Source organism: Malania oleifera, chromosome 1, assembly GCF_029873635.1.
Source record: "Malania oleifera isolate guangnan ecotype guangnan chromosome 1, ASM2987363v1, whole genome shotgun sequence".
NCBI classification, from domain to species: domain Eukaryota; kingdom Viridiplantae; phylum Streptophyta; class Magnoliopsida; order Santalales; family Ximeniaceae; genus Malania; species Malania oleifera.
The window spans coordinates 87,070,856-87,093,783 of record NC_080417.1 but is presented as its reverse complement, the minus strand read 5'-3'; the positions used below and the strand labels follow the sequence as shown (position 1 = coordinate 87,093,783).

At 36.5% G+C, this 22,928-nt stretch overlaps 1 protein-coding gene and 1 long non-coding RNA gene across 2 annotated transcripts; one reads left to right on the top strand and one right to left on the bottom strand.

The window, feature by feature from the left end:
- The first annotated feature begins 8,571 nt into the window (after positions 1-8,571).
- On the top strand, positions 8,572-9,114 carry LOC131146869 (basic leucine zipper 43). Its single transcript, XM_058096735.1, has one exon. It carries the CDS (start codon positions 8,572-8,574, stop codon positions 9,112-9,114), a length of 543 nt encoding a protein of 180 aa, XP_057952718.1.
- Positions 9,115-10,517: 1,403 nt separating this feature from the next.
- Positions 10,518-22,463, bottom strand: LOC131160565 (uncharacterized). The gene is made up of 2 exons (XR_009138086.1): positions 21,953-22,463; positions 10,518-10,838 (listed from the first exon to the last, which is right to left on the bottom strand). It is a non-coding gene; the product is annotated as an uncharacterized LOC131160565 (long non-coding RNA).
- Positions 22,464-22,928: the final 465 nt, after the last annotated feature.

The window sequence follows — 22,928 nt, the reverse complement described above, 5'->3', positions numbered from 1 at the left end:
GGCCGAGCTAAACAGTCCCAACATCCCAAATGAGGGAATATGAAGAGGAATTTCGATTCTGTCAAGAATCAAAATCAGAAAAAGAAAGGTTCATGCTTCCATTGTGGAAAACTTGGACACTACAAAAATGAGTGTCGTCTTCTCAAGAAAAAGCAAGATGGAACACACTCTAACAAGTTTGTGGCTATGATTTCTGAAATCAATTCTATTGAAGATAACTGTGCATTGCGGATTGACTCAAGTGCAACAAGGCATGTTTGCAAAGAAAAGAGTTCATTCTCAAAGTATGAACTTGTGGAAGATGGCAATGTTCTCTACATGGGAAATTTGTCCACTGCTGTAGTCAAAGGCAAAGAATATGTCACTTTTTGAATTTACTTTTGAAAAAGTTTAACTCTCACTGATATATACCATGTACCAGAAATTAGGAAGAATTTAGCTTAGGGAAGCCTACTTAATAAGTTTAGCTTCAAGTTAGTCTTTGAATCTGACAAATTTGTACTCTCCAAGGGTGGAGTCTTTGTGGGAAAGGGCTATATGTATGAGAGTATGTTTAAGCTTAATATCAATAAAGTGAATGTTTCTATTTATATTGTTGATTCACTTTCTTATGACATAATCGTTTAGGACATGTTAATACTATAAAATTGCATGATATTGCTAATATGGAATTAATTCCTAGATATGTTAATGGCATGAAAGATAAGTGCAGTGTATGTATTAAAACCAAAATAACCAGAAAACCTTTTCCTAACAAAACTACTAGAATTTCTTCTTTACTTCAATTAGTGCATAGTAATGTATGTGGTTTGCATGGTACAACTACCATAGGAGGCAAAAAAATATTTTGTAACATTTATAGATGATTTTTCTAGATTCTGTTATGTTTATCTTATGCATACTAAAGATGAAGTAATTGATAAATTTAAGGTTTATAAGGCAGAAGTTGAAAACCGATGTGACACTAAGATAAAGTGTCTTAGATCGGATAAAGGAGATGAATATCACTTCCCCACCTATTGTGAATCTATAGGTATGATACATGAAACTTCTACAGCATATACTTCACAACAAAATGGAGTAGCAGAAAGGAAAAACCGAACTTTGGTTGAAATGGTCAATGTCATGATGTCAAATTCAAGACTAAGTAGTGGTTGTTGGGGTGAAGCCTTACTAACTGCTTGTCATATATTAAACAGAGTTCCTTTTAATAGGACTAAGACTTCTCCATATGAGTTATGGAAGAAAATAAAGCCTAATTTAAAATATCTTAAGATTTGGGGTTGTAGAGCAATTGTAAGGCTTCTTGAACCAAATGATCCTATAGGAGTTAATTTAGTGATAGAATCCAGAGAAGTAGAATTCTATGAAAATAAGTTCACTTCCATGCAAAAGGTTAGTGATCAAAATAAATCAGTGGAGACTTTGAAACCACTTCGTAGTAGTGGTGAACCATCTTAACCTAGTGAACCTAGGAGGAGTAAGAAGAGGTGAACAACAAAGTCTTTTGGACCAAACTTCACAATCTACCTAGTAGAAGGTAATAGAGAATCACACTCTAGACAAACAATAATTTCACCAAGTGTGGAATTAGATCCTCTTACTTATGGAGACGCAATGAAAACTCAAGATTCTGCAATTTGTAAAGAAGCTATAAACGATGAAATGGATTCTATCATGGGTAATAAAACCTGAAAAATGGCTGATTTACCTCCTGATTCAAAACCAATAGGTTGTAAATGGATCTTCAAAAATAAAATGAAGGTAGATGGAACAATTGACAAGTTCAAAGCAAGGTTAGCAGTTAAAGGCTTTACACAAAAGGAAGACATAGACTACTTTGATACTTATGCTCCAGTTACTACAATTGCAACTATAAGAGTCTTGCTTGCCTTAGCTTCCATCTACAAGTTCAAAATCCATCAAATGGATGTAAAAACTGCATTCTTGAATGGAGAATTGGATGAAGAAATTTACATGGAACAACCTGAAGGCTTTATTATGCCTGGAAATGAATCTAAAGTGTGTAAGTTAGTTAAGTCTCTTTATGGACTTAAACAAGCCCCAAAACAGTAGCATGAAAAATTTGACCAAGTTATTCTTTCTAATGGCTTTAAGATACATGAATCTGTTAAATGTGTATATAGTAAGTTCAATATAAATAAAAGTGTAATTATTTGATTATATGTTGATGATATGTTAATTTTTAGTATTGATATTGAAAGTGCTAAGAAACATTTGTCATCTAGTTTTGATATAAAAGATATGGGTAATGCAGATGTGATTCTAGGTATTAGAATAACTAGAAACAATAATAAATTGATTCTCACCCAATCACACTATATTGAAAAGATATTGAAAAATTTTAATCACTATGACTACAAACCTATTAGCACACCTTTTGATGCAAATTTGAAATTATATTATAACACTGGTAGAGCAGTAAATCGGTTAGAATATGCTAGAGTTATTGGTTGCTTAATGTATGCTATGACTTCTACTAGACCTAATATTACATTTTCTGTAGGTAAACTTAGTAGATATACTAGTAATCCTAGTGATATTCATTGGCATGTTTTATATAGAGTGTTAGAGCATTTAAAAAATACTATGGATTATGGCATACATTATGAAGGATATCCTACTATTTTAGAAGGACTCACAGATGCCAATTGTATCACTGATCGTAATGATCATACATTAACCAATAGGTGGATATTCACCCTTGGCGGAGGAGTTATCTCCTAGGGTTCAAAGAAGCAAAGCCTTATAACAAATTCCACTATGGCAATAGAATTTGTGGCTTTAAACTCTTGTAGCAAAGAGGCAGAATGACTTAGGAATTTTCTATTAGAAATTCCATTTTGGCCAAAGCCTATGCCACCTATATCTTTGCATTGTGATAATGAGGCAACTTTTTCACGGGCATGTAGTAATATATATAATGGTGAATCTAGACATATTGGCCTAAGACATAGTTAATTATGTGAAGCAGTTAATTACTGATGGTGTAATTACCATAGATTTTGTGAGATCAAGCCAAAATTTGGCTTATCCATTAACAAAAGTACTTGCAAGAGACATGGTCTGGAAAACATCGAAAGGGATGGGACTTAAATCCATAACCTGTCCATAGTCACCAATGATGGAAACTCGACTGATCAACACTTGAAATTTTCAAACTCTTGAGTTAAATGAGCAAAGTACATCATATATAGTGACTGGAAGCACTAAAATGTATATGTGTCACATAATCCATCCCAAGGAAAATAGTGTTTTGTACCTGTAATGTGAAAAAGGTGAAGGTTGAGCTTAAGCTCTTCATAGGATTATAACAGGTTTTGTGAGATACTTTAATTATAGGGGTACCCTTGATAAACCTACTTATATAAGTGTCAGAAGTGGTGCCGCTTCCTATGAGAAATGGATTTATCTCTAGAGCATTTATTAAACTGGGCTATAAACATAAGGCCAATCCACGTGTCCGCTTTTGGTAACACTCAAAGATCTAATAGTTTGTGTGTGATATGTATCCGGTTAATCAAAAGACGATTGCTAGTTTAAAGTTTGTCTACTATGTAATCCTTATTCACTTTGATATGTATTCACTAAGAAAATGTTCAAATTCTAAAAACACCTTCATTTTTGCATAAATTTTCTCTTATCTAAATAAATTGTTTTTCATCTATATTTTGAAAATATTGGTGAGGGAATGTTGAAATATTTTATAAATTAATCAATTTTATGGGTTTTCAAAGTCTTCCATTTATGTATTTTCTAAAGCATTTATGAGACGTATTTAACGCTATATGGGATTGTCTCACATTGGAAATAGTGAAAAAGGAAAAGTCATTAATAAATGATAAGGTGAAATATTCTCTTAAAGAAAATAGTGCTAGTGTGAACTCTAATACACCCTAGGACGGTGTTTCGCACCGTCTACATACACACGCGTGCGCGTGCGCACATGTGGTGTGGACTGTAGGGCCCTAGTGGCGCACAAGCACTTAGCACTTTGCACGCTTGCATCGTTGCGAGATCATGATCGTTGATTATAATCGTATGACTTAAAATTAATCTTATATTTTTTATAAGATCAAATGGTGCGATCTGAACCGTATAAATAATCTAATAGTCAGATTTTAAATTTGAACAGATGTAACCGTTGGGAATAGACATAATTTTATTTATTTAAAGACAAAATTAACTCCAAAAATTCTATAGAAATATTCAATCATTCTCTCTTTTTCTTTCTCTCACAAGGCTTTTATAAATTACATCTTCTTCAATTCTGAGTTTTGTTTTCTGTAAAAATAAAATTCTAGAAATTTTTTCAAATTCTTCTAAAAGTGTTTGTGATGAATTTTTCATTTATATATAATGCAAACTGATATCAGATTATCAGATTATATTCTAAATTTCATTATATCCTACAAATGTATTTGCCGACTCAATACACACCGATCTGGAGAGGGCAAATAATGTTTTAAGGAAAATGACATTGTAACGTGTCTTGAAGTGTTTTCTATTAAACAGCATTTTCTCTATTTATTTTTCACATCCTAATAGTTTGATTTTCATCTAAATCTCTTAGATCCAAATCACAAGAGGAGTAGGGAAAAAAGTTAATGGACTTAAAATTATAATTGATTTTTAGCATTACGACTATTGCTATATGCCATGAGTCAGTATTATTGTTGTGGTTCCCATTTAGAAACTATTGCAATTACATTACGAGAATGTATGTAATATGGTCTATTATAATTATCATTAAAGAATTATTTTAGTAATTTTATTAAAATAACATTAATATATTCACGTTACATTAACACTATAATCTTACATTCCTATGAATCTTCGTGAACGAAACAAATAAAAATATTTTAGTGACGTATTTATTATTTCATTTTTTAGTATAAGATATTCAAAAAAGTAATTTTAAGACATTTATTCTATGTCTGGAAGCTTAGATTTTAAATTTTAAATTTGAATTTATATGGATTTAGACAAAATATAATACCAAATTGGATTGAATTCAATGTAATTCCACACAAATTTAAATTCAAATCTCAAAATTTATACTTTCAAATGCAACCTTAGAATATTTCCTATCAAGCTCCTCGAAAGATGAATTTTTTTTTTTTTTTGTGACATCATCAATAATATAGAATAGAGTTTCAGCTTGCTTGCTCATGAGGTCCTACTATAGTTGTATGACCATACACATCAATTGTTGATGATTTTTATCAGGAAAAAAAAACAAAAAATAAAAACAAAAACAAAAACAAAAATTTGCAATTTGAAAGCAAAAAAATTTTGAGCATCTGATATATCATACTAATAAGGCACAAAAATTTCATGTCACTTTCTTTGTCATATAATTTATTAAACTTCCTTTAGGTCATGCATTTTGTGAAAAAATGAAAATCTTGAACTTTTCTATATTTCAAATTGTATTAAAAATAAAAAACTATAAAATAGAAAAATATATTCAATAATTTGCATATATTTTAGGACAAAATACACTGACCTCTCCTGAGCTTTGAGAATGAGATACTAACCTCTCCTAAAGTCTTAAAAATGTTAGGAACCTTCCCTAGAGTTCAAAATCACATTAGCCTCCCTTGATATTTGATTCTTGAGGCACTTACATCACAGTTTTTATTTTAGTGAAATATAAGGGAAGGTTTGCATTTTTTTCGACAAATCTCAGGGAAAGTTCGTAAAATTTTTGAAACTTTATATTTCTGAAATTTTTTAAGTATAATGAGAGGATAATATCTTTTACCAAATTTCTGAAAAGGTTACTATCTTTTGTTGTGTATATTTTATTCTCTCTCTTTCTTTCCTCGAAAAATAAAATCTTTCAAATTTTCTTTTCATTTTTAACATAAGAAATAGTCTCTTTTCTTTCTTTCTTTTCTTTTCCTTTTAGCTTTCTTTCCGCAAATGTTGTTTTTTTTTTCTGTTCAGTCTTTAGATGGCATTAAATACATTTAACCCTGCTGCAATGTGCTCGCAGCTACTTTCAACAATCCTTGACTGAATATTTATTGGTCTGTGTCTTTTCGTTCCACTCTTTTCCTACATGCAGGGGCAACCATTGTTTTTTGAGCCTCAATATATATATATCCTAAAACCCATGTTGAGAGAAAGCAGCCTACCCGGCCCTCTGCCCCTTCTAAGAAAAGGCAGGCAATAGGTATTGCTTTGCCATGCACTTTCATCCAAAGCGTTTGGCTGTGTCCCAACACCCCCAATGAAAAGAGATAAAAGATTGCCATATTAAAAGTATGCCTTTTTCAAGGACTCCCAATAATTTTAGTGTATCCATTTTACATACCGACACAACCCACTCATACGTATTCTACTCCAAATTGAAAAAAAAAAAAAAAAAATCCTCGCAAGTTCAGTAACAATTTGCAATTTAGGTTTAACCAAAAAAAAATAAAAAAAGGAAAAACACCCAAATGAAAGGAAAAGTTAGTAGATTATAAAAGACGCATAAAAGATAAGTAATTGTAAATTAAGATCAAAAGATTTACCACATGATCATTTTCAATATGCAGGACTAATTTTTGGCTTTAGAATTTGTAATTGGTGACATCAGAAAGCCAAAGGGTATGCATCTGTACACTAAAAGTACCAGACATAAAGACAGACAGATGAAAGTATGCAACTATACCAACCACATTTGTATTTTCAACCCCTACGCAAAGAGGGAGAGATATAAGTGGAGAGAGAGAAAGAAAAAAGGTGGGAAAAGAAAAAAAGAAAATGTAACGAGGAAAGAACAATCAGAAGACTGGAAATGAAAGAGGAGTCTATATCTGTCTAATGACATTGTTGACTACGCAGTCCACTCAAGCAGGAGCAAGGGAGAGACCACTGGCTCCAGAGGAATCTGGTTCTGGTTGCAAAAAAAAAGCCTTTTTTTTTTCCTTAGTGGCAGACTGCATTTCAAAGCACATCCATTTCTTCCCTCCTTCCCAATCCCCACCACCATACAATTAACAAGGTTCCTCCACTCACTGACACACCTGCAACACTAGCTGAGTTGTGTGATTGGGACTGAAGCTCATCCTCCTGTGCCTTTTGATCAGAAGAACTGGCTGATGGGTGCAGCACCAACCCACACATATATGCATGAAAGCTAGACTGTGGAGTACTTGGGGTTGGAATTTTTATGATGACTGACCGAAAATCAACCCGATTGTAAATTTGATTGCCGTCAGATGTTTTAATTCAACTTTGTGGATCCAACAAGCATTTGATCGTTTTATCAAAAGCCGAAATCATGCGCCCAGCCAATGCAATGAATGCATCATATATTTTAATTATCTTTGAGCATTTCCTCTTTTAAAAAGCTTGCAACTTGCACTCTCCATATTCTTATTGAGGTCAGCATTTGCATACAGAAACAAATGTAAATTATATTATAGAGATAGTTGGCAATAAGATATAAATAGAACATCAATCTTGTTACACGACAAGTAGCCACTTCTCATTTATATTACAAAATATTTCACGAAATAATATGGTTTCAACTTCTCTCGTTCAACTCTGTGATGATGGTTTCCTTCTGTTCAAGGACAGTAAACTTCAATTCTCGTCTAAAAAAATTGCCATGGAGGTCTAAAAGCAGTTCATTTCCGTGTGGCATTCATGCACATACACAGAAATAGAAATGCTATATGGTGAAGCATCACATGACATCCACCCTTTAAAAAAGAGTAACAGATCAGAGCAGAATCCTTAAAAATCATTATTTGGGGAAATGGGGTTGGCGCAGAGGAGGAAGAGGCTGCTGTTAAATCAATCAAAAATAATTAAGATCAAGTGCTAAATATACTGTAATTCAGTGATGGGTCCCCTTGAAGTGGTTGTTGAGTCATCATCTTCACATACAACCTTTTCCAATTATGGGAAGAGGCTTCCCTTCCCCAGTTTATTTTCTCTCCTGTTCCTTTACGTCACAAGGCATTGTAGGCTAAGAGTGTTTTTCTAGTAAAAACCATCTTAAGATTGGCTCGGCTCCCGCTTTTGAGATTGACTTCTTGAGAGAACCACAATTTCTCTCCTCTCTGTCTTTCTTTCTCCTCAAACATTCTTCCCTATTAAAATAATTACTCTCCCCATAATATCATCTCTCTCTCTCTCTCATGTAAGCATCCTTCGATACCAAAAATGATTATCCACACTCCATTCATCATGCATGTATGCTGAAGCATACATACTTGTAACACTGACATGATCACTCAGAAAGGAATGCACTCGTGTACGTAGTTGCACGTATCCATGCGTATATGAAAGCAATGTTACGCAAGTACATAGACATCCTCTGCATTATCTTCCTATGGAGTGTGGAGTGATCATTAAAAAGTTTGCTGCTGTTTACTCCAAATTGCTAGAAGTGGGTCCACTTCAATGTTTTCTCATCCTATAAAACCCCTCCTCTCCTCTGCCTCCTTCCCCTCCCTAAAACACCAGTTTACTGAGTTTCATCTGTCCTCCGTATCTCAGTCCTTGGAGAACTACCAACTTCAATTTATATTTACATAGTTTCCAGCCATGCAGCCTGGGGAGGTGACAGGAATCCATTTCCTGATTCCTCCGAACCAATCTCCATACCCAGCTCAGTTTAGCTTGAATGAGAACACCACACCCACATTTCAATTTAGCAGATTCTCTATTAACCCTCTGCTGAATATCCAAATCCCTCAAGTTCAAGAGATCAACTCTCATCCATCATCTTTCAGCAGCAACTCGACATCCGATGAAGCAGATGAGCAACAACTGAATCTCATCAACGAGAGGAAGCAGAGAAGGATGATATCAAATAGAGAGTCTGCACGACGATCACGTATGCGCAAGCAGAAGCACCTAGACGAGCTCTGGTCGCAGGTTGTCTGGCTCCGCAATGAGAATCACCAGCTAATTGATAAGCTGAATCATGTTTCAGAAAGCCACGATCGGGTCCTCCAAGAGAATGCACAGCTCAAAGAAGAAACTTCTGAACTTCGTCAAATGCTTAGCGACCTTCAACTCAACGGCCCCTACACTACTCTCAAAGACTTGGAAGAAGTCCCCTGCAACGCTGCATACCTCAGCTGAATCCTCTACCTCTCGAGAGTTCCATGAATATGCTTCTTCCTTGAAGATCTTTTTTGAGTTTAGAGGGAGATGGGGGAGTGTCCTTTTATTGTTTCTCAATTTCTTTTTTGGAGTTCGAAGAGCAGTATGAGTTCAGAAAGAACATCTCATGGCTCTTAAGCACTCCATTTTAATATCAGATTAATTATGATATGTCGCGAATTATCATTAGCCGAATACAAGCTTCTACCCTACAATAAGTCTCATATCTCCTGCCCTGACAACATGCACATATGCATATTTGAGAAAGATTTCCAACAACCTGCTTAAGACCACATCAGAGGCTCCATAACCCGTTCTTGATCAATACTTATTTTGAAAATTTAACCAACCACAACAAAGGAGCACTGAGATATGGAGGACAAGGTTTTTACACCCACTTTTGAGTTAAATAAATAAATTTATTTTTTTTTTTTAAATGCGCTCTAAACTCCAGAGCTGAAAAATGGAATTTCTAGTTATATAAAGTGTCCTAGGAAGAGGGGGGAAAGAGTGGCATTGGGTGTGGAAGGGTTCAGTACTCTCACAGATTCATCATGCAAGAATTACCATGCATGGTGGGTGGGAAAAACATTGAGAAAGCTACCCATTAAAGTCTAAGTACTATTCCTAATTAAGCTTTGTGTTAGATAAGCCCTGTCCACTTTTCTCCACTTTAAATTAGGGCCAGCCAATCCGATAAATCCATTTTTGAATGCAGTGTTGCCCCAAGCATAACCCAAAAGATTAATCTTCCCAAAAAGGTCCAGTTCTTTTCTTCTGTAACTTTTCCTCTCCTTCCTTCATACTCTTCACCTCTAAATTTTATTGTCTTTTTCTTGGTTTTGCATCCTTTTCCTCTCGAATTCTGATTCTGGACATTCCATAGCTTTACACATTTCCATGAAAGTCTCGTATTATTTGGATTGTAGAACCCTGTGTACTTGACCGATAGCGACGTTTCATTCAGAACTGAGGTCAGGTCAGTGCATCCCTGTGACTTCCTACGGACTGTTCCAGTGACTCGTTACTTTTAATTAATCCTTTTAATCATGTCTCAAAAAGTATGGGCTCCCACTGATCTGCCAAATTTCAAGCCCATAGCTAATGACATAATCTTCATAATGGCAAAAACTATTATAAAACGGAGCCAGCCATTTGCCAAAAAAAAATACAGATGCAAAAATGTCAAAAAATTCAGTTTCATTCATGTGTACTTGATTTTTTTGTTCATTAAGAGGAGACTAATCCAGGTACTGCTGTCAATAATTACCTTCAAGTAAGAATTAGAACAGCTGTTACTTTTTCTTTTAAAAAAAAATTGATAAAAAAAATCGACTTAGCACACTAACAATGTGAGGACTAAATCTAGATAGTAAACAAGCTTGCAGGCAACTGGAAATGTTGGTCGATTGCAATTAATCTCGCAACAAAGAAATGAACAGAGATTTTAAACATTCACGACAGCTGACTATTTCATTGGTATGCCGTATTTACAATTATCTTTCACAAAAACAAATTGCTGCCTTTGGATTTTAAAGACACCGTATCAGGCTGTAAGAGTCCAACTGATGGTAAAGAGTCTGTCCACTTCTCCACCAGCTTTTGAACACATGATAAGTTGGGCGTCCGTCGCTTCAACGGTAACACCTTGGTACATGGCACTCGTGCCCCCTTTCATAGGGACAGGCATGCATCACGCCAACCTGTAGAATGCTAGTCAATATGGCTTAATTATTAGTTTCAAAAACAAAAGAAATAAGAGCTAGAAACCATTAAAGATAAACCAGTGCGTTGGGAATAGATGCATCTCTAGTCATATTTACTTTGTACTAAAATGTAACAACATTTAATGTCAGCACCGTTCAAATATTTACAAGAAGTTTAGAGCCAAGTTGTGAATGGGAGTTTTGCCCACAGCTTTATATCCCCATAATAAATAAGCTTCAGACAGTCAACCCAATTTGGCTTTTATCATTTATAGCCTAAGAACCTCCAATTCGTGACGGATTAATAACACGGGTAAAACTCGAGATTAACTAATTCATTTTGGCCAAATCTTGAATAAAATCAATTATCATATAGGACTGAAATTGCCCTTCCTCCCAGTGATTTGGTTAGACAATTCATTTAGCAAGAAAGACAGCAACACTTGGAAAAGGATCCTACAAGCTAGAGACAGAATATGCTTGCTTTAGAACTTTGATTTTTTGATAATAAAGATATTGTATTAAGAAGAAAAAGAGAATACAACTTGGAGGTGGTGGCACATGAAATATACTCCCAAGTAGATCGAATGATTCATATTGCTCCCCAAACTCATCCAATAATAAACCATTCGCACAAACAAACTTGCTGGCTCATCATCCGACATATCTCCCCATTGCTTCTTCTCCTTACCCTGATTAACCTTTTCATATATATATTACCCTTCCGAACAAACAGACTCCACAGTACAAAATTCCCCTCAGGATTCTTCTTAATGATTTTGTCATCATTCCCATCAGGATTGTCCCCCTTTTTCTTCAAAAAAAATCCTTTCCACCACTCTCCTGAATCACCATCCGACACAAATAAACCTTGTTGCACCTAGCCTTACAAGAAGTCATTTCCTTCTCACTACACTTTCCCTCCCATACCTCAGCCACACCCTGCGCTACATACCCATAGACTTCCTGATTCTTAGTAAGCCTCCCCACAACAACAGCGTCAAATGAATGCCCATATTCGCTCAGATCAATTTGGTCCTTTACAAAAGCATTATCCCTTGCCTGTGAAGAAGATGCAGCCAACCTCTCCTTTTCCAAAGCAATCCTACTAGTGTTACTTGAACTCCACTTCTCTTCGAACCTAAATTTAGAGTCTGGCCATTTCCTCTCTCTTTGAGAAAGAGAACAGCTCTGCGACCATGAACTCACAACCCTTGAACTGTATCCTCATTGAACATGGAGGAACCAAATTCAGGGTTAAAGCCTTGAGGCAAAGGTTTATCTGGACTATTTCTTTGATAATCAAAGACCTAACAAAAACAATGGGCTTTGTTTGGTTCAGATAAAAAGCCCTATTCGGAAGTGATGGGCTAACTAAAGCATCAGCCTGTCCACTAATATTTACCAAATATAACCCTATTTTGCCCAATAACTGGCCCAGATGCGGAGAAATATTAATAATAGTCGGCCCAACTCACTCCAAGCCGACACCATTCCACTTGACTTACAAGCCTCAACCCTTACTATCTCACAAACCCTAGCAGCTGCTCTGAAGTTCGCCAGATTGCCATCTGCTGTCGCTCCGTCCCAAGGATGCACCACACTTCTACAGGTACTACACTGCCTCTGATCCCGCTAATTATTTGACTTTGAACCTGTCACCATCACATCATTCCAAGTGTCAATGATCACAGGAACCTACAGTTTATTCACAATCAAATTCAGGCAATCATTAACCGTTTTTGCATCTACTACTGCCTCCAAAACTTCAATACATCTTCGCCAACTCTCCCCATTCAAGCCCCATGGTATAAAAACTGAATTAACCCTGCTGGCTACAGAGTGGTGGGATGAGTGTATTATGGAAGGATGGGAGGGTTTTTGTTTTAGGAGACTGCTGAAATTTTTAAAAGGTAAATTTAGAAATGTGGGGGCTTTGGTGATGCAAGCTCTAGGAAAAAAAGATATTGTACAGGAACTAGATGCTATAGATTCGTTAGCTGAGGAGGGGCCTCTCACAAAAGATTTAGTGGATAGAAGGTTTCGGTTGCCTAATGAGTTGGAGCAGGTTCTTTTTGGAATTGTGCTGTGTTCGTTATTATGTGGGTACTTTGGCTCAAAAGGAGCGCAAGGATGTTCAGAGGTATGGAGACCTCTTCACCTTTGCTGTGGGAGAAAGTCACATTTTTCGCTTCTTTTTTGGCATATTCTTTTGGGGTTTTGGGAATTTTTCACTGTCTGATATTCCAAAGGGATTGGAAGGCAGCATTACTGTAGTTTTGTTTTTTGTTTTTTTTTTTGTCTGTCATGGAGGATTTCTTATCCTCTTCTTCTTGTAATCATTTCTTTCTTAATGAATTTGTTTTTAATATCAAAAATATTGTGAAAAAAGTCTAGAATAAATTGGGCTGAGGGAAACTGCAATAGAAGACTCTTTCTATGGTGACAAGTGGAGAAAGGAGGAATTTTTTAAAGAAATTGACAAATGATAAGGGTACAATTGCTATGGACCATGACTGCATTGCAGGTACACTCACTGATTTTCATAGGAAACGTTTTTCATTAGCAGAGTGGAGGTAGGGCTATGATTGAGGGGTTGGACCGGAGCCCTATCCCCACAGAGAGAGCAGAGTGGTCACGGCCTATTGAGGAGGAGATTAGAGACTGTTTGAAATGGATAAAAAGAGGGCTTCTAGGGTAAATGAAATGCAAGAGCATTTTCTTAGGATGGTTGGGATTTTTTTTTAAGATCTTCTCAAAACATTTTCATGAACTTTTTCATAATGGGGGTTGTGTCAGGAGCATGAATTCAACTTTTATTACCCTAGTGTTGGTGCCTAAATAACGTTGTGCTACCAGAGTCAACGATTTCCAAGACAACTAGTCTGGTGATTATCCTTGTTAAAGTGTTATCTAAGAGATTGGTTAGTGTCTTGTTGGATACTATTTACTATAGTTAAGAGTGCATACATTGGTGATAGATTTTAAATGCAATGCTGGTAGCAAATGAGGTTTGTTGAAGATGTAAATAAGAGGGGTTTTGTTTTGAAATTGTATTTTGAAAAAGCTTATGATTGTCTACAGTAGGGTTTCTTGGATAAAGTGATGAGCAGAAAAGCGTTTGGAGCAAGATGGAGGAATTGGATAAGTAGTTTTTTTTGTTCGTGAATGGGGAGGGTAAACGTGGTTTAGAACTTCTAGGGTCTGAGACAAGGAGATCCTCTATCCCCTTTCCTTTTCACTATTGTGGCAGATGCTTTAAGTAGAATGATTGATACAGGGGTTGGAAAAGGCTTGATGGAAGAGATTAAGGTGGGCATGAGAACTTATCCAAATCCTATTTGCAATTTGCAGAAGACATCTTTCCTTTTTTCTCTTGGAGGGTGCAGCTAGTTTCTCTAATATGTTAACGATTCCATTTTGCAATTCTTCGAAAAGTGTTTGATCTAAGGATTAACTTCGATAAGAGTGGCATTGTCAATGTTGAGATTAACTCAAGCCCTCTTGCTTAGCTGGTTGTGATGTTCTTAGTTGCATTACCTATTTAAGTGTTTCCATAGGTGGTAACACTGCTATTGATTCTTCTTGGGATATAGTTTTTGACAGAGTTACTAAGAGGTTGGATGGTTCGGAACAAGCTTCTTTCACTCTTGGGGTTCGTATTACTCTTATTCATTCTTGTCTTTCTTCTATCCCCCTCTATTACCTATCCCCCTTTTAAATTTCCTATGATAGTGGCTCAAAGACTAGAGAAATGAAAAGGGATTTCCCGTGGTAGGGAGTAGGTGAGTATGGTTAGGTCATCTTGTAAGTTGGGTGACTGTAAGTAGGTCCAAGAGGAAGGAAGGTTCAGATCTAGGAAATTTCATGTCCAAAATCATATCATTGGCAGGGAAGTGGTTGTGGTGCTTCTTTTAGAATCTAATTCTCTTTGGCAAAGAGCATTGTGCAATAAATTTATACTTCTTCAAATTGGGAAGGTTGCTAATTTGCTAAAGCTAAGGTTAATATTTATTATTCAAGCCCTTGGGAAGGATGCTAATTTGCAAAACTACTTCTCAATTTTTTTTAAGAATGGTTAAACGTGGATTGTAATTTTTACACTCATACCCTTTAAAAATATGTTTTATATAAGGTTAATTTTGGGTTTTGGATGACATCAAATAAGGGAATCCCCTTTACAGTAGTATAATGTTCATTTTTTTAACAAATAAAAATATATTTTATACAAGTTTAATTTTGGGCTCTAGAAAAATGACACCAAATAGAGGAAGCAGTGATAATATATGACTTTGAACCCCCACTCAAATAATGCACTACCTTAAATAATGCAGCTCGTATGAAACTTATATATATATATCATGTTATAATCCAGCGAGAGGATTAAGAATGGTTTAGCAAAAAGGGTGTTAACATAATATGTATGGTAGATCAGAGGATGGGGGCTTCAATGGTGCCAATGGCGTGTCTTGAAAACTCCAGCAAAATGTGCAACCCAGAAGAGCAGTGGCTGGCAGAGTTTTCAAACACCATGTAGCGGCGCATCAGAAAGGTAGAGACAAAGGTGCTTCAGACTTTGGCAATAATGATCTCCGATCCTGCGGGTGGTGCAGATTTTTTGCAATGGTGATTGGAGATTATCTGTTAAAGGAGATTCTAAAATTTACAAAATATATATATACAACTGTTACAGTTGATTTTAAAAATAAAAAAAATGATTGCAAGAGATTGAAATTTGAGAATGGAAAGTGAGTAGGGAACAGATTGAAGAAATGAGGAAATTTAGGGACTGCAACAAAAATTTCAAGTGATAGAAGGGAAGAATATGGGAGATCTGTGGAAAAGGAACGAGAGAGGAGGAAGAAAGAACAAAGAAGCATAAAAAGAACAGAGAGAGAGAGAGAGAAGATCAGAAACAGAGAGAGAGAGAGAGAGACAGAGAGAGAGAGAGAGAGAGAGAGAGGGAGAGAGAGAGGATGAAGAAGAGAAAAAGAGGTGAAAAACAAAAGAAAATAAGAGTGAGGGGACAATGGGGAATTGAAGTGGAAGAACAGTCTAATCGTGGTTGGGCTCTGATACCAAATGATGTAGGACAGCATCATGGAGCTACAGCCAACAAATAATTTGGTAGAGAGCAAGGAGAGGATAGGTAATGGAGGACCATCTCTATCCTGTAGGCTGCCCATTTGGCATGCGTATTTCAGGCATAGGTTTAAGAAGCTTTAGGAAATAGTGTTTGTTTGTATTAGGAACTCTTTGTATTATTTAGCGACTTACTTCAGTATTTTGTAAATATGTGTTTAGATGGATTATTTTTGTAAATATGTGTCAGTAGTATTAGTGTATAAATGGCAAGACACAAGTTGATGCACAGTTATCATTTTGAAGTTAAAATGTGTTAGTAGTATTAATGTATAAGTGCTGGACGCAAGTTGATGTACAGTTATCGTTTTTGACTCAAATTGCAGCAGTTTCCCTCTCTCTGTTTTCTCTCTTCCCACAGGTTCCTGCTTCCCTTTAACTTAATCTTCCTCCTCCTTCCTTCTTCTCCTCTCTCGCATATCTGTTCTCCTCTGCCTCTATCTCTGCCCTCCGCCCCTCCTCTTCTTCTGTCCTGCCACTGCCACTGCTGCAGCTGCTGCTTCTCTTCATCTTCTTCTTCTCAAATCTCTCTATTTCTGAGTTCCAATACTTGTCCTACATCAACTTGGTACAAGAGAAAATCACAATCATCACACAGCCATTCGAAGTTCAGAAATTGCAAGCACTGTTCACCGTCGACTTTTCAGAAAATTACAGTCATGCCCTGATCTCAAAACCCAATTTTCAAGGAATCACTTCACAAAACCTCCTTCACCTCACAGACAGACACCATCAAAACCCCATCCCCTGCAATTTCACCTCCACCCGGCAAGGGGTGTGGTCCCACCTACCACTTGAAGGTTCCCCAGCTGATCCCCCTTCAAGTTCTTACACCTCCAGCAGTTTTCTTGCTACACCACCACCCTCTCCGGAATCTCCATCCCTAGATCTGCCACCAGCAAGCCTTTCCGGCAGCTCACACGCCCTGCGTACCAGCCACGGATGTGAGAAAGGTGCTGAACTTTTCCTTTGTTGCCCATACTGATGAGATTTTGCTTCCAGCTTAGAGAACTTGGACTTTCTCATAATATTTTGAAGCTTTTGGAGTAAAGATTGAGATCCAGGTACTGTTTGACAGCTGTTTCTTGGGCATTTGAGAACAGGGAGTTGACTTGGCTTGACATTTTGATGGTCAATTCAATTTGTGCTCAAATTCTTTGGAGAGCTAACCAAATTTTCACATTTTCTTGACTAACGTTTGTATGCTTAGGCAAAATTTGTGATTGCATAATTCCAATTGTTTCTTGTTACCATTTGTAGACAAAAAAACAAAAAAAACAAAAAACAACAAAACAAAACAAAACAAATCTACCGTTTATCCTGTAAATTCCCCTATAGCTTATTTATTGTTTGAATCCTTGTTCATATGCATACCCACCTCATTCAAAGGAAAGTTCCTAGTGGTCTACTTTGATGACATACTACTCTATATTAAAACTAGGAGGAGCACTTGATACATATTCAAGAGGTCTTTGTCACCTTGAGGGAAGCAAAGTTGTTCGCTAACCTCAAGAAGTGCAACTTCTTACAGTCTAGTGTGCTCTTTCTTGGTTTTGTGATCTCCATGCAGGGAATAGCCACTAATCCAAAAAAGGTTAGAGCCATTAGAGAGAGGCCCAAGCCTAGGACTATTACTGAGCTTCATGGTTTTCATGGCCCCACTACTTTCTATAGGTGATTCATAGGGCATTTTGGCACCATCATGGCCCCTAACACTTAGTATTTGAAGAAAGGAGACTTTCATTTGACCCCATCAACTGCTAGAGCTTTTGGAGAGGTCAAACAAAATATCACTGAAGCATCTATACCTAGGCATCCAGACTTTAGTAAAGTATTTGAAGTGGCTTCTGATGCCTCTAGGGTAGGTATAGGTGAGGTCTTAAGTCAGAGGGACACCCTATAGCATTTTTCAATGGAACATTCTCAAATGCTAGACAAAGATAACGCACATACAATAAAGAGTTTTATGCTATAGCGGAATCCCTACAACATTGGCGATATTACTCGTTATCCCAACATTTTGTACTCTTTTCTAACCACCTTGCTTTGTGATACCTAAGATCACAAAAGAAGTTCAGTTCAAAGCATGCTAGTTGGGTAGAGTTCCTCAATGAGTGTATTTTTGTTCTTGAGCGTCGTTCGGGGGTTAATTGCTGAGAATAAAGGGGTTGATGGCCTAAGTAGGGCAGCAGTTATTCTCCATATCTAGAGAGCCGAGGTCATTGGGTTTGTCCGTCTAAAGGACGAATACTCTACTTGTCCTGATTTTGGGCTTATCTTCAAGGAGGTAAGTGAGGGGCATTAAAGATATTTTGTAGATTTCATCATCCATGAAGCGTACCTACTTATAGGTACAAGGTTATGCATTCCCTGTACTTCTTTTAGAAATCTTTTAATTTGGGAATTGCATGCTAGAGAGTTATCTGGTCATCTAGGGATGGATAAAACAATTGCCTTAAATGAAGATAGGTTTTATTCGCCTTCCTTAAAGAAAGATATTGCCAGGATAGTGACTTAGTGTCGCACCTGTCAGTTAGCAAAATCTAAGAGACAACGCTAGCCTTTATACCCCTCTCCATTGCCACACATGCCCAAGAAAGTCCAAAGTATGGATTTTGTTCTTGGAGTTCCCAAAACAACTAGGGGACATGATTCCATATTCATTGTTGTCGATAGATTTTCCAATAGACTTTCCAAGATGGCACATGTTATCTCATGTAATAAGACTTCTTATGCATCTCATGTTAGCTAAGTTGTTCTTTAGAGAGGTCGTCAAATTGCATGAGTTGCCAACCTCCATAGTGTCTAATAGAGATATCAAGTTCTGTAGCTACTTTTGGGAGACACTTTTGGAAAATGTGCAAGACTCGGTGTCTTCTTTGGCTTGCCACCGCCACGCTGATGGTCAAACTGAGGTTGTTAATCGTTGTCTTGGTGACCTACTTAGCTGTGTTGTGAGAAAAAAATAGGGCAATTGAGACTTGCTGCTACTTACTATTGAGTTTGCTTATAATAACTTTGTAAATAGGTCAATGGGAAAGAGTCCTTTTGAGTGTGTATTCAATTACAAACCCTATGCACCCATTGATCTTGTTCCTTTGCCACAATGCCACTAGATGCCCGTATTTCTGAGCCTGCTGAGTCTTTTGTTCATCACATTCATGAGTTGCATGTTGAGGTTAAGCAAAAACTTGCCATGATTAATATGGATTCTAACTTGTTGCAGATGTGCATCGTCGAGCTAGAGAGTTTAATGTAGGTGATAGTGTCTTGGTTCGCATAAGACCTTAAAGATGCCCTAGAAATTCATTTAAAACGCTCCATGCCAATGCCGTAGGCCCTTTCCCATCCTTACGAAACTTGGACCTAATGCATATTTACTTGACTTTTTTTACTCATGTGACCATCAATGTAATCTTAATATGGAGGATTTGACATCTTAATGAGGCACTTTTGAGCCTTTTGGTTTGCCATATGGTGCTCATGCAAGTTCAGCAGCTCCTTAATCTCTCTTTATTTCTCAACCACAAGAAACAATGGAGTCTATCTAGGATGATGAGTTCATGACATCTCCTCATGGTGGATTTCATAACTACTTGGTTGTTGGTTCACTAAAGAGGTCATCCTGAGTCGGATGCTATACGGCTTGCCAAGGATGATGTTGAAAATAGCGCTCCTAATTTGCTGGAATCATATTTGCATTCCCAATCCTCAGAGTATAGTTTCTTTCAGCCAAGGAATTATGATGGAGGACTATTTACATCCTATAGGCAGCCCATTCGGCACATGTATTTTAGGCATAGGTTCAAGAAGGTTTAGGAAATAGTGTTTGTATTAGGGCTTCTTTGTATTATTTTGTGACTTCCTTTAGTATATTGTAATTATGTGTTTAGATGGGTTATATTTGTTAATATGTATTAGTAGCAGTAGTGGTGTAAGTGCTAGACATGCAAGTTCATATACAGCTATCATTTTGAATCATATTGCTGCAGTTTCCCTCTCTCTGTTTTCTCTCTTCCCACAAGTTCCTGCTTCCCTTTTTTTTTTTCCTCCTTCTTCCTTCTTCTTCTTTCTCTCTCATCTATGTTCGGTTATGCCTCAATCGGACCCTTCTCTTCTTTTGTTGTGCTGCTGCTGCTGCTTCTTCTTCTTCTTTATTCTTTCTTCTTCTTCTTCCCTTCTCTAAGTCTAGTTCTCTCCCTAATCCACTCAATTCTCTCTCTATTTCTGAGTTCCAATACCTGTCCTACATCAATAAGGCAAGAAGAAGGATAAGGAAGGAGACACAAGGGAAAATCACACTCAATTCAAATTCAACAATAACCACCTCTTACATGGCTTTCACACACCATTTATAAGAAAGCCCAAAATTCAAGAAATTACACCTATACCCCTAAAAATACATAAAACTACAAATAAACCCCTAAAACACACATATCTTGCATACAAACTCCCCAAACAAACATAAGTCCAATTAATTACTCTTAAATATATTGGGCTGAAAAACAATTCCTTAGTTCATTTCTCCTTGATCGGCCTCCAACAAGGGTCCATCCATTGCCCAGCTTCTTGTCTTACATCATTTTTCCACACTTGTTCTTACATTTTCATTTCTCTTGGAGCATTAGGAGTAAGTTGTTTCATATTTTTGGAAAGAATTGGGAATGTCTTTCCTCTTTGGTTTGTGCCATGATGTTTAGTGGGTTTGGGAAGGGAAGGAGAGAAAAGATTTATGGCAATGTTCCATGGTGGATATATTTTGGTGTATTTGGTTTGAGAGAAATGCCAAAATTTTAAAGAGTAAGGGTATTTTTGTTAACTTGCTTTGGAATAGAGTGGGTTTTCTTGCGATGCTGAGAGTTTTGTTCTATTTCTTTGTTGACACACATGTTAGAAACTAACCCTTATTCCCCTACTTCGAATAAGGCTCACTTTGTCATTTTCAACTTCTCTATTTTACAAGCTTATGTCCTCAGCCTCAACCAATTTGGTGATGCATCTCCTCATTGGTTAAAGCTTGGGAAATAATTTATTTCCTACCTTCGTCCTCTTTTTCTCTTAAATATTAATCCTTCTTTCTCTAAACCATTCTCTTAAAAAAATTTATTCTTGCTTCATTCTCTAAGCATCTTAAATTTTATTTTCTTCTCTCCATTAAAGTATTAGACATTATAAAAGTAACTTCACGCCATTTTTTATTTAGTATGGCTTCTACAGGAAAAATAACAACAATAAAGCCTTAAATCCTGCTCATTTCAATCCTTTTTCACCACTTAATATAATGCTTGATCCCTAAAAAATACAACTATGAAACTAAATGACATCACAAATAGAGTTCTTAAAAAAAATAGAAATTTTATTTCCCTAAACTTTTGTCCCAGTGTTCAAATTCTATTTTAGGCTTCGCCTATTATTCACAAATGCAAAAAATTCATAAAATGCTAGAATGATGCTTAATTTTTTAGGTTTATTTTTTTTTTTTTTTTAGGTCGTAGAATATTATGAGTTGATCCTAAGATCTAATCCCAAATATCGTGCAATGATTCAAGGTAGGATCCGGACTTCAACAACATTGCAATGATCACAGACCATTAACGCCATTAAACAACCATAATAGGCCATGAAACTCTATTAAATGAATGATAGAAAACAGAGGAACAAATTCAAAGGGGAAACTCTATCATCACAAGAAAACTATCACAAGAATTTTCACAATCGATGTAGAATTATGTGATTTTCTGTAATTGATTGATTCTGAAAATGTCAAACTTTCGGGGAAAAAATGTCATGATTTTCATGCGATGAATACAATAACTCAAAACGAGAAAGAGAAAATACCCATAAAACATTGACAGGAGGCTACAAAAATTGATATTTAAAGAACTGAAATCAGCAAATCATTCGCGAACCTGCAAGAATTGAAGTTCAATCATCAGGGAATAAAAGAAACATCCGAATAAAATACTTACAATGTCCTACTTGTCCTCGCGCCAGCAGACCGTGGAGGCGGCGGCGCCACAGCTAGGCCTACCGAGGAAGGAAGCGCCTGCCTGTGAGGGTGGCTGTGGGGGAGACTTCTCGACCGCCCTTCATCGTTTTAACACTCCTGTGCAGAGTTCTATAAATCTCTCGAACGACACCATCGCGAGAACCAGATCCCCGGTAATAATGCATCTTCCTGGACACATTTTAACGCTGTGTACTAGCCGTGGTCTAGAGTTATTTTTTACCAATAAATATGATTTTTGTTATAAAATGATGTATATAAAGACAAAAGATTTTACATAATTTTGATATATGTAGTAGACGGATTGGATCAAAGTTTCACTATTTCGGGAGGAATTACAAAGTAATATGGAACTGGCCTTGTATAAGATATTTTACCCACTTTCTTTTATATCTCTCCTTTTTCTTTCTATTTCTATCTTTTTCTCTTCTTCTTTTTCTTTATCTACCCCACTTTTCCTTTCCACATACAATTGTTTATTCTCACACCCTGCTCCTCCTTTTATAGGCATGTGGAGGAGCACATAAGGTTTCATTCTTAGAGATGAGGAAGAAGATGGAGATAAGATGATAGGGACAGCCACATGATAATAATCATCCATTTATAACACTCTCTCTTGGTTGTCACTCATATATTGTTAAGATCTTTAAGATGCCTCATTTCGATAAGATGAACTAATTTCTTGAATGTTATAATAGGCAAAACTTTGGTAAACAAATCTGCTAGATTATCTCTTGATCGGATTTGTTGAACATCTATATTATCATTCTTCTCGAGTTCATGTGTATAGAAGAATTTTGGAGAACACCCTGAACCCGGTGGGGCCTAGAGTGCTATCCTGTCTACACATATATCTGATACCATACTGTAGTAACCCGAAACCCGCAATGGGTACCGGGTACACCTATCCATATTTCAAATAAAACATACAGCAGAAA